Source organism: Electrona antarctica, assembly GCF_951216825.1.
Source record: "Electrona antarctica genome assembly, chromosome: 8".
Taxonomy (NCBI): Eukaryota; Metazoa; Chordata; class Actinopteri; order Myctophiformes; family Myctophidae; genus Electrona; species Electrona antarctica.
The window spans coordinates 24,016,980-24,028,509 of NC_136789.1; the positions used below are offsets into that span (position 1 = coordinate 24,016,980).

The 11,530-nt window shown below is 41.6% G+C and overlaps 2 protein-coding genes across 2 annotated transcripts in view; one reads left to right on the forward strand and one right to left on the reverse strand.

Annotated features, from left to right (window-relative positions):
• Positions 1–17: 17 nt before the first annotated feature.
• LOC306928666 (uncharacterized protein) overlaps positions 18–11,530 on the forward strand; it is a gene marked incomplete at its 5' end in the record, with an annotated part of 27,751 nt that continues 16,238 nt past the window's right edge. The window contains 11 exons of the mRNA XM_079508936.1: positions 18–224; positions 811–993; positions 1,825–1,928; positions 2,573–2,727; positions 3,489–3,660; positions 4,060–4,183; positions 4,625–4,719; positions 5,368–5,582; positions 5,900–6,082; positions 6,587–6,722; positions 11,020–11,157. Coding sequence (XP_079365062.1) covers positions 18–224; positions 811–993; positions 1,825–1,928; positions 2,573–2,727; positions 3,489–3,660; positions 4,060–4,183; positions 4,625–4,719; positions 5,368–5,582; positions 5,900–6,082; positions 6,587–6,722; positions 11,020–11,157 — 1,712 coding nt within the window. The remainder of the gene's footprint in view (positions 225–810; positions 994–1,824; positions 1,929–2,572; positions 2,728–3,488; positions 3,661–4,059; positions 4,184–4,624; positions 4,720–5,367; positions 5,583–5,899; positions 6,083–6,586; positions 6,723–11,019; positions 11,158–11,530) is intronic.
• slc22a21 (solute carrier family 22 member 21) overlaps positions 7,706–11,530 on the reverse strand; it is a gene marked incomplete at both ends in the record, with an annotated part of 9,216 nt that continues 5,391 nt past the window's right edge. Inside the window, 4 exons of the mRNA XM_079508714.1 lie at positions 7,706–7,845; positions 9,637–9,819; positions 9,970–10,184; positions 11,066–11,163. Coding sequence (XP_079364840.1) covers positions 7,706–7,845; positions 9,637–9,819; positions 9,970–10,184; positions 11,066–11,163 — 636 coding nt within the window. The remainder of the gene's footprint in view (positions 7,846–9,636; positions 9,820–9,969; positions 10,185–11,065; positions 11,164–11,530) is intronic.

Consider the following 11,530-nt stretch of genomic DNA (forward strand, 5'->3'; position numbering starts at 1 on the left):
ATCCTGGGCCTTTGGCTATGAGGGACTACGAGGAGAGCACAGCCTTCCTTGGACAGTGGGGACGCTTCCAGCAGACAGTGTTCTTCCTGCTCTGCACCAGCACCATTCCCAATGGCTTCAGTGCCTTCTCGGTCATCTTCCTGGCTGACACCCCCCGCCACCACTGCTTGGTTCCAGATGTCAACCTGACTGCAGAGTGGCGCAAGGCCATCATCCCAGTAGAGGTGAGCGCCTGACGTCACTGTGTTGTTCTTTAACTCATTTAGACCTGAGGCCGATTCTAAAAAAATGTCTTCTAAATCCTAAAAGTTTTCTGAAAGTCCTATGTCAGTGGTGCTGGTGCTCAACCTTTTTCATGTCAAGGATTAAGGACTCCCAGAATGATCTGTATTTGGCCGTGGACCCCCATCTGAATATATGTTGTTCCAGGGACCCCCCAGAAGCAAAGATTTGACTTAAAAACTTTCGCTCTGTAACAATATATATTCAAAGACTTGCGCCACATATTTTCCAATAGCTAAAGTATAACATAATGCTTAAAACAACAAAAGGTGTTCTCGCCCAGAATGGGTTAAGATGTTTCCTTGTGTTTTAAATTGTATTTTTATCCCATGATTTGTATAACCCATTTTTCTCACCCAGTGCCAATTGTCTAATATCCTGGGCGCTACACTCCCTCTGCCAACCTGGGGAGAGCAACGGACTATGTTTCCTTGTGCTAATATACAGTATGGCTTAATGCATCTCTAGTTTCCCATACATTCATAAACGGCTTATTGCACTGTAATAAATGCATTTATATTTCACGAGGTGGTGAACGGACAGGAGGAGCAGAGCCGATGCCACCGCTACAGACTGGATGAGGTCAGGAACCTGTCTGCTCTGGGCTACATCCCCGGTCGGGATGTGAACCTCACTGAACTGAGACAGGAGAGCTGTGTAGACGGATGGAGCTACAGCCAAGACGTCTACCAGTCCACCATAGTCACAGAGGTGTGTGTGTGTGTGTGTGTGTGTGTGTGTGTGTGTGTGTGTGTGTGTGTGTGTGTGTGTGTGTGTGTGTGTGTGTGTGTGTGTGTGTGTGTGTGTGTCATTATAATTGACGAGAACAGAAGAGAGGCTTTTCTATTGGAAGTTGGCTGTGCTTTTGATTCGAGTTTGGAGGAAGCTTTCCTTACTAAACAAGTAAAATATCAACCATTAGTACAGGCCATTATACAACTGGGATATACGTGTCAGCTCATTGTTTTTATATTTGGCAGCCTGGGCCATGTCCACAGACTAGTGGTCAGAGGCTTGAGGATTATAGGGCTGTCCAAGTGTAAGGCAAAGCAGCTTGCAACATACTGTTCAATCTCCTCCATTATAGGCAGTCGGTCTATTTGGAGGAGAAGGTGCTTTTTGTACCCATGATTCACTTTCGGTGTCGGTAATATGACAGACTGAAGTGACCAATGTTGGCTGTGATTAAGTTCATGTGTTGTATATTCTGTACATTTAGGGCTTGTTTGGACTAAAGCACATGATGTTTTAAGTGCGTGGGATATCAGAAGCAACTGAAAATATTTGTGCCCTTGATAATGTATTTTATAAATGTGGACTCAAATAAAGAAATTGAAATGTGTGTGTGTTGTGTGTGTGTGTGTGTGTCTGTCAGTGTGCATGTCAGTGTGTCAGTGTGCATGCGTCATGTCATGTGTGCAGTCCAATACAGTAAAAGTTAAAGCTACAATCCATAACTTTTTTGAAAACTATTTCATTTTAACCAGAGGTGGACCCGGAAGTGTCAATCTTTCTTTACATGTATAAGTTCTCTACCTGCAGTTCGACCTGGTCTGCAGCGACCAGTGGAAGCAACCGTTCACCTCCTCTGTGTACTTCCTGGGAGTTTTGTGCGGATCCTTCTTCTCTGGACAGCTCTCAGACAGGTATTTGAGTGGAAATACTCATAGATACAGATACTCATAAAATGTACTTAAGCGCTGAGTACTCAAGTAAATGTACTTTGTCACTGTCCACCCACCACTGCCCATGTGTGAGATTCATATAAGGAGAAAGTCATGGGATTGTGGGATCTTTACCCTTTGACCTTCAGTGACCTCTGTGTTATCGTTGGTCTATCCGGTTTATAATCCACCAATCATATTTTCCCTTTATCCAGATACACATATGGCATTGGCTGGCCTATAATATATATATTTTTAAACTGTATCTTGGGTGAACCTAGTCTAGATAATGTTTTAGTAGAATTACATTATTGTGCTATTGTGCACATAATGTTACAACATGTTGTATGCAGCTTAATTGCTCGTCCACAGATTCTAATGTTTACCTCACCTGCCTTCTGTAGAGCTTTGTTTGTTCTTTTTCCTTGCACTCTACAGTATTTACGTTACCATTTACCCTGAAATTTGTTGACCAATTGGTTCTAGCTATTAACTCTGTTCTTGCATTCTTTAAGTTGCCCTTGATAAGTGCATCAGCAAAACATGTAAATTGTAAATTGCAATGGGAAAGACAAACACAATACATATTGCGTAATTTTGTCTCTTTTTTTTCTTCTTTTTTTAAGGTTTGGAAGAAAGCCAGTTCTGTTTGCAACCATGGCAGTCCAGACACTTTTTACCTTTGTCCAAATCTTCTCTCCTTCGTGGACGGCATTCTCTATCCTCTTCTTCATCGTTGGTTTGGGCCAGATCTCCAACTATGTGGCTGCTTTTGTCTTAGGTATGTAACAAGTTAACAACTACTCACATAAATATTGAGAATGGATGGGAATGAGCTGGATGTAACATGTAAACTACGGTACTATTTAAGCCTGATTTATACTTTGTTATACAACAGAGTCACACACTGAAAATAACTGATCCCCAAGCTCACAACACAGCACGGTAGTTTGTAAATCTGCTATTTTCGTCCTGCGACTCCAGCATTAGGAATGCAATTAAATGATACATTATACATACTGTAACTGTACATATCAATATTATTACAAAATACAGTGTCTAGGTTTATAGAAATCTGTGGAACAGAGGTGGTCTACCCCAGTGGTTCTCAACCTGAAAGTGTCGGGACCCCCACATGAATTTGGGGGATCCCCAGAGGTCAGTAAAGTGACATTTTAAAACCAAAAAAAAAAAAAAGAAAGAAAGAAAAGAAAAAAGACCATGCTGCATCAAAAGTAATCAACAAACTATACTATAAAAACTGGTCTTGGTCAAATTGTCAAACTACTGTATATAAGAATGAAGCAAAAATTACAAGCTCACAACGCCTCACAAGCTATTTTGACAATATTTATCTGACCGTGGAACAAAATGTAATGCCTCAACTCCAAGTGCTTGTCAGGGGGGGGGGGGGGGGGGGGGTCACCAGTTCAAATAGTATTATTTTGGGGGGTCTGCCTGAAAAGGTTGAGAACCATTGATCTAGCTAGCCGATAAACGTGTTTTATTTTGGTGCATTACTCTCCCTCTGCTTCCCTCCAGGTACTGAGATCTTCACAGGCAATGTGCGTGTCATGTATGTGTCTCTGGGAGTGTGTCTGTTCTTTGCTGTCGGCTACATGATGCTGCCTCTCTTTGCTTATTTCACAAGGGACTGGAAGTATCTTCTGCTGGCTTTATCTCTGCCTGGCGTGGTCTACATCCCCCTCTGGTGGTGAATTGCCGTCATTGTAGATTGAAGAACCAACAAATCACAACTGAGCCAGATTTTTGTCTTTTTCCTCATAATATTGGGAACTTAATATTATCACTATTCTCTGTGACAGCTCACTGTATTATAGATGTTTAAAGGGTTAACGGCATTGCTTTCATGACTATAATATGGGAATGTTATTACTTTTGTATTTGTTTAGATTAGAGCTTCTTGCATGCATGTGCTTATTGTAATGAGATTATTTTTTAACTAGTAGTTATTTAACCAGGGACGTAAATTAGCCTCAGCTAATTTCAAAAACCCCACATTCAACGGTTACATGTTTTTAAAACCCTTCTGACTGCTGAGTGTAATTCCATAACGAAAGCGTGGACCTTCTCTCTCCTACCTGCGAGGCAGGTTCATCCCAGAGTCTCCTCGGTGGCTGATCTCTCAGGGAAGAATAGAGGCGGCTGAGGCCATACTGAGAGAAGCTGCTAAGCAGAACAACGTAGAGGCTCCACGGGTCATATTTGAGGGTTATGTAAGTCATACTGTTTAACCTTTTCAATAACATTTATTTGTAATATTCTTCACTGGCATATTTTTCATAATAGCCATTGCACTTCCATAGACACTATAAAATACTATCTGTAATCCTGATTTTCTGGCCCCTACACTGGGAATCACATTTATAACAGATGCTGTAATGACCGTGTAGCTACCAGAGGTTTCACCAAAAAAAACTCCAAAAAAGATTGTGCACAGAGGTTTTGTAGTGCAAGCCTAATATTCAGTAGCCTATAAATGGCCCTGCTTACATCTAACATTATGTTCAGAAATAGAGAGTGACCATTATCATTTACTTCAAATGTGTCTTCGATGACAGCCGTTGGCGTAGACACTGACATAACATGTTGGCATGGAGGAAGAATGTATACTGAACTGATCGAGATTGAGGAGGCCAATGCTTTGTGTCCTGCAGAGTGACATACCAAACCCAGAGGAGCACCACAGCGTTCTAGACCTGCTAAGGTTGACCGAAACCAGAAACACAACACTCATACTCTTCCTAGTGTGGTGAGTATATCCACAGGTTGTTTTGCAGTCACCATACCACACTGTAGAAGGGTCTATTTATGTGCTTCCTTTGCATTCAAGGTACCAAAAGTTATTAATTTTCTCCATGCTGTCTAAATGGCGGCCTCTGGTGGACAGTTCTCACTTCTCACTCTCTGCATCATAGACTGTGCTCTGCATCGCCAATGACTGACAGGTGTTTGCCATCATCACTTAACTCACTGGCCAATGACAGTCTGGGTGACTGGGTGTGTCCTTATATAAGCCCTCATTTCAGTCCACAGCCCTGAGCCCTCACTCAGTGCACACACTCCTCCTCTTTGGGTGGTCAGCTGTAGACCCATCCAGAACTAATGGATAATATTTAATGGTGGCTTTTGCCTGTGTGAATAAGCACATGTGCACAATGTGGGGATGAAGGCTTGACCTGCAAGCCTTTATCAGTAATAATAACAGTTGGTATGTGTGCTTCAAAACAGTGTAACCTGTACAGTTTTGTATCTGTATTCTAGCAATTATTAGGGAGAAATTCTGCATCCATATTCATCCATGCATGCATCTATTATCAATATCTGCCCATCATCCATCCATCTGTCAATTATTGATCAGTACTGTGACAGAGACTGTTGCCGTGTGTGTCCTTCCCAGGTTCACTCTAAGCAGTGGCTACTTTGGCCTGTCCCTGAACACATCCAGTCTTCACGGTGACCGCTTTGTCAACTGTTTCATCTCGGCAGCCGTGGAGGTGCCGGCATACGTCTCTGGCTGGCTGGCGCTCATGTGTCTTCCCAGGCGGCTGTCTGTGGCAGTCAATATGGTCCTCGGAGGAGGAATGCTTTACTGCATTCAGCTGGTGCCACAAGGTGGCTGTTTCCTTTTTTTGTGTCTTAGAACATAGGGAATTTATCATAGGAAACTGGCGCATGTTTGACGTTGCCTAATTATGCCAAATAATACCAATGGCAGTAAAAGGTGTGCGTGTTTGTGTGTTCTATGCTATTCATTGCAAATTTTGGATATTCTGTACTGAACATTCAGTACGGTGAAGCGCTTACATGCACATACGTACACAAATATATACATGTATAAATACATACACCCATAACATATCTACAGTAAATAGATATATACAGTACATGCATCTATTCTACTTTATTCTCTTCTATTCTTGTTTGCTTAGGCCTACATGTCCTGTCCATAACACTGGAGATGCTGGGTAAATTGTGCATTTCCACCAGTACAGCCCTGATGTTTGCCTACACCGGAGAGCTGTACCCAACAGTCATCAGAAACACCGCTGTTGGCACGTGTGCCATGGTTTCCAGAGTGGGCAGTATCCTTGCTCCTTATGCCATGGAACTGAGTATGTTTCTGCCTATATATATATATATATATATATATATATATATATATATCTACAATGTCAACTTCTACTCTGTCAAAGAGTAATTACTTGGTTTTACAACTTACTGGCACAGAAAAGTGTGGTCTCTATTTCTATCGCGCCTTTATCCAAATTGCTTTACAAAGTGTATTACATTCACCCATTCACACACCATCGCTGATGGTGCAGATGTGGTGATACACAGGTAGTGGGGATTGAACCCCATTCTCCCACTCGCCAGACCGACCGGGGGGGGGGGGGGGGGGGGGGTGTATATGTGTGGTAACCTGTGTAGTCCTGGTGCAGGGAACATCCCCAAACATAGAACCATACCACCAAGTCAAACTATATGCAATATTTAGTTAGGCTAATTAATTAGGTTTTTTCTGACTTCAACCCTTGTGCACTCCCATGCACATGCTGCATACACGCAGTCTAACCTATATTATAAAGTCATTAAAATGTGCTCTTCTCCATGTGCAGGTACATACTACAAGTATCTACCATATCTATTGCTGGGTTCTCTGACTCTTCTGTCAGCCCTGGCCACTCTCTTCCTTCCAGAGACCTTCGGTCAACCTCTGCCTGAAACTATCCAGCAGATGCATGTGAGAGAAAGGTATATATGCTCCTCCGAGAATTATTAGTCGTGATCTTGGAGATAAAGATTGGACAGACATTTCTGGGCAACATTTGTCCCCAACTAAATGTTCAAAAATAGCAAGAATAGCCAATCTACAACCTGTAATCTTATGCCTTTTCTTTGCCAGGATAAAGTGTGCATGTTTCGCCATTGCAGAGGATGAAACCCCATCTGTGCCCCATCTACAACAAAATTCTACATTTTAATTTTTGTAAATTATGTTTATATTTATTTTTCAAGCAGAATTATTTTACTAGTATTTGTTGAAATGTGTCAATCATTCATTTAAAAGAAAAAATATAAAAAAGACCAGTTTACGACTGTCTTTCCCAAAACACATACAGTAAGATTATGAAGTCTAGTCTGAGTCTAAATTGAATGTGCTGAATAGACTGTATCGCAGAAGAGGTCTTGCTTTCACAATGTCTCGTTGAGGCCTTCTTCTTCTCCTGTAGTCTGAGGGAGTTTGTAACGTTTCCTTTTACAACACCTGAGAGACAAAAGACAGTGAGCCGGGTAAAAAAAAAGATCATGATCTTACTCCTAAGGACTTTTGTTCATGATTTTTTTTGTTCATGATTGCTTCATTTGTCACTGTCCAACCCACCTGCATATGAAGGAAGTGGATGTGTGTATATTTTCTTTGCAAAAAATGTAATTAAAAGGTCAAGTTCTTACACACGTGTTCAGAATTTAAGGTTAATTCCGTTATTTAGCTTGTAGTGTCACATGTATTTGAAACAATAACTTGGGTGAAGAGCACCTGAAAATAAAAATAATATAACATAATATGTTTTAACTGAATACTTAATAAAAGAGGAGATTGTCGTTCAGATCAAAATAAACAATCTATTTTTGAAAGCTCTTTGGTCTGTTTTTTACCCTATTTCCACACTAGGTACTGTATATTCCTATCATGCACCAGTACTATTTTACACAACGTGACAGAGAAATACGCCTCACCCAGGGAAGCGCTGCATGTGAGCGATGGTGTCAGGGAGAGGCATTCCGTAGGTCTCGGGGAGCAGGAGGCTTAGCAACCCAGACACAGCTGTGAGACTCCCTATGAGGATGTAAGGCAGTGAAACGGAATAGCTTCCTGTGGATAAAGAAAGAGGAGAGTGAAACAAACAGCTTGGGTGTGAAATGTGTACTCACTTGCACCATAATTTAACACAATAAAACACATGCCAACGTGGCTTTATAAAAAGGTTCAAGTGAAGGTTCAAGTGAACGGCTTAAAGACACTTAAAGACATCTAGATTGTTGGTCACGAAACAAACCGTGTCTTCTGAAAAGCAAAGTGGTTTAATCTGGTGATGTTTATTTTCTGGAAGATTATGACCATGCAGGTTCCTACAAGCTTTTGGTAGTGCCGTTTGGATCAGTGGGGGATTGAAATACTAAATACTAAAATGTGTAATGTTTTATATGCAAATAAAAAAAGGGGAGGAAAAAAGATCTCTCTCTCTCTACAAAATTGATAACTAAAGGTGATCGAGCCTTTTGCCCCTAGGCCAGGGGTGCCCACACATTTTTGACTTGAGAGCTACTTTCAAAATGACAAGCTCAACAGGATCTACCTACCGAAAATATTATACCATTGCTGAAAATAGTTTAAATATGTACCTGAGGGGGCTTTGGAATAACGGAGCTGGCATTGGGAAATAGAGAGGGAGAAATTGAATACTGTAGGTATAGGGTTTTTTTGTATTTAATTTGTAATGCTAGACGTTTTTGTACACAGCAACACTCTTGAAAACAAAGTATTGCATTGTGGGTTTGAGCTGACAGGCCCTTTTGATGTCAAACCTTAAGTCACCTTAATTCAAGTGGCCAGATCAAAAAATAAATATTTTTTATATTTACATTAAATATAAAAGGGTCATGTCATGTGATCTACCTGCACAGCCTTTGTGATCTACTGGTAGATCGCGATCTACCTTTTGGGCACCCCTGCCCTAGGCTATGGAATGAGCTCCCCCTCCACCTAAGAACTGTGGATTCTGTGGACTGTTAAAAAATCACCTTTTTAGACAGGCCTTTCCATAGCCGGCTTGGTTAAATGCTGATTGCTTTATTTTAACTCTATTTTTGTCTTACTTTATTAGCGACTTGTTTTACTTGTATTGACTATTATTGTGTCTGTGAAAGGTGCTCTATAAACTTTACTATATACCACACACACACACACACACACACACACACACACACACACACACACACACACACACACACACACACACACACACACACACACACACACACACACACAATCTGTTTATTGAAGTTTTACATTTTACACAAAGGGCATAAAGTTGAAAGTGATGTATACCGTAACATTATTAGGCAAGACAAATTCCATCAAATTGATCCCTATAGATGCGTTTTAACCATTGGATGGCAGCAAGCATTAAAGTATGAGGTATAAAGTACAGCAGCCTTGTGTTCCTAAAACAGAAAGATTGGGTATTGGGTAAGACTGACGTTATGTATCTTTCAGGACCTTTCACTGCTTTGTCTCAACCATTACTATATGGCTCTGGTCTCAGCCACCGCGGTAGATATTTTGACATTCTGTTTTTATTTTTTTTGAATGTTGCCACTACTGTTGGAGCAGCCATAAACTACACAGGTTCATCCCGATGTTCTGGGCATCTTTGTAATGTTAGTGTTAGTAAAAAGCATGTAAAAGAGTAACGTTTGAGGCAGACTAACATCAGTCACTTTTCCATTCACTGTAGTAGAAGGAGGTGCGGGGAAACCGCAGATATGTCGTCTCCGCCTACAGGAGATACGTTGCCTGCGACCATGAGACCTGTTTCTGAATCGGTCTATAGTGGTTCTCCAGTATTGTTGTGTATTGTCAAGCAAAAATAATTGTCCTTACGCAAGTAAATAAAGTATGGTGCCGAGATGCTGCCTACTCTGGAGGCCATGGAGCATGCACCTATTGCAGTATTCCTCAGCACAGTGGGGTACAGCTCTGCTGAGTAGGCATAGGCAATGGAAAACGCTGCTGTCACACCAAACTTCCCCATCATCTCCAGGGCAATGGCTAAGGAGTTCAAGTCTGAAAAACACATTGAGCTGTTTAGATGAGTTTAACTGTACAGACGGTTTCATACTGACAACACTAACCCCATTCCAACCCATGAGAACATTATGCTCCGTTTCTTGGATACCAAATAAAGGAGAGGAGAAAAGACATTGGCGCTCTTACTTGATGGAATGACGTGTACGAAAAGCAGCACCACCCCTCCCAGGAAGAGGGTGGAGAAGAGAGACAGTCTTCTGGGACAGCAGCGAAACATGAGCCATGACAGGGCATAGGCTGGCAACTCAATCACAGCTGACACGAAACAGTTAAAGTAGGCACTGCCATGAAGGTTGGAGGTGTTTAGAGACAGTGCAAAGTAGGCAATAGACAGGACATTCCTGGGGAGGAAATAAAGATGCAATTAAACACCTATAATGAACTATGGTTGCCTGTCGTGACCCGTGGAATCCTAGGGGAAAGAATAAGTGCTTCCCAAGTTACGGTTCAACTTTTCAAATAAGTCAATCGCTTTTGGTCGTGCACTCTATCGAGGCTACAACAGGGACGTGCAGAGAGTGTTAGAGAGGCAGGGGCTGAAATCCTGTGAATAGGGCGCTTTTGGACAAAAATAGCAGATCTACAAGCTCACAACACGTCGCGCTGCGATGCGTCGAGAGCTTGTAGATCAGCTATTTTCGGGACACAACCCAGCACTCTTTAGCTAGTGGAGATCCAGTGTACGACATGGATTTCTAAACAAATTTGTTCAATGCAAAATACTGAAAAAAAGCATTCTACTGAGTGCTGCCTTAACACATAACACAAGATATATATTTATTTCTACCTGAGATATGTCTAATGGTGGCATTTTCACCTTGCCAATTAGTGTGACTTTGTTCTTTGACCTTTCTGAATTCTGACCCACAAATTGTGTCATCTCTCCAGACAGCCCATTCATTACTTTGACGGTCTCTAGTTATTTAAACTTATTTTCCTAATAGATAAACAGAATGGGGAGAATTTATAGTACATCGTTTTTTAATTAAACTAATCCATGTTTTTTTAGATTCATGCCCGCAGGCAGCAGATGGGGAAGACCAGCATGCTGTGCAGTTATATAAATGTCCACTTGGTTTAATAATGTCCACTTGGTTCGGATTGATCGCTGTTTGTTGTTCAATGGCTCAGCTGGAGGTGATGCATGTTGGAGATTGGAATGTGTATGTGTTGTAGTGTCACTTCACTAGATGAGGGGGTCACCGGCATAACAGGAACTCACCAGACCATCCACAGCGTGATGGAGGCCCAGCGGATGTTTCTAGTACGCAGCACATCGCAGATGTTGTGGGGCTCACTCTTCGCAGGCTTCAGGTCTGTCTACCGGACAGCACAACATATGTAACAATAGTCTCGTGTTGGACTTCAATCCTAAATGAATTCACTGAATACCAAGACATTCCATCCCACCGGGCGTTCACTTCCTAAATTACGTTTTACCACTTGTTAGGTTTCATAAAAGCACCTGGAAACAATACAGTCAATACAAACTGGCAACCTGTGCTAATTACAGTGCAATGACTGTTGCTAATGAGTGTTGGCACTGTTCTCTAAGCTGCCATCCCAATCCAAGTGCACTCGGATATGAATGTTTCCATGCCACTGAACAGTGACCCCAGACATTCAGCTCCAATTGCCCTTTTAAGATTCTCCTATTTTTATTCTCATGAACTCCAGGATTCAGAAT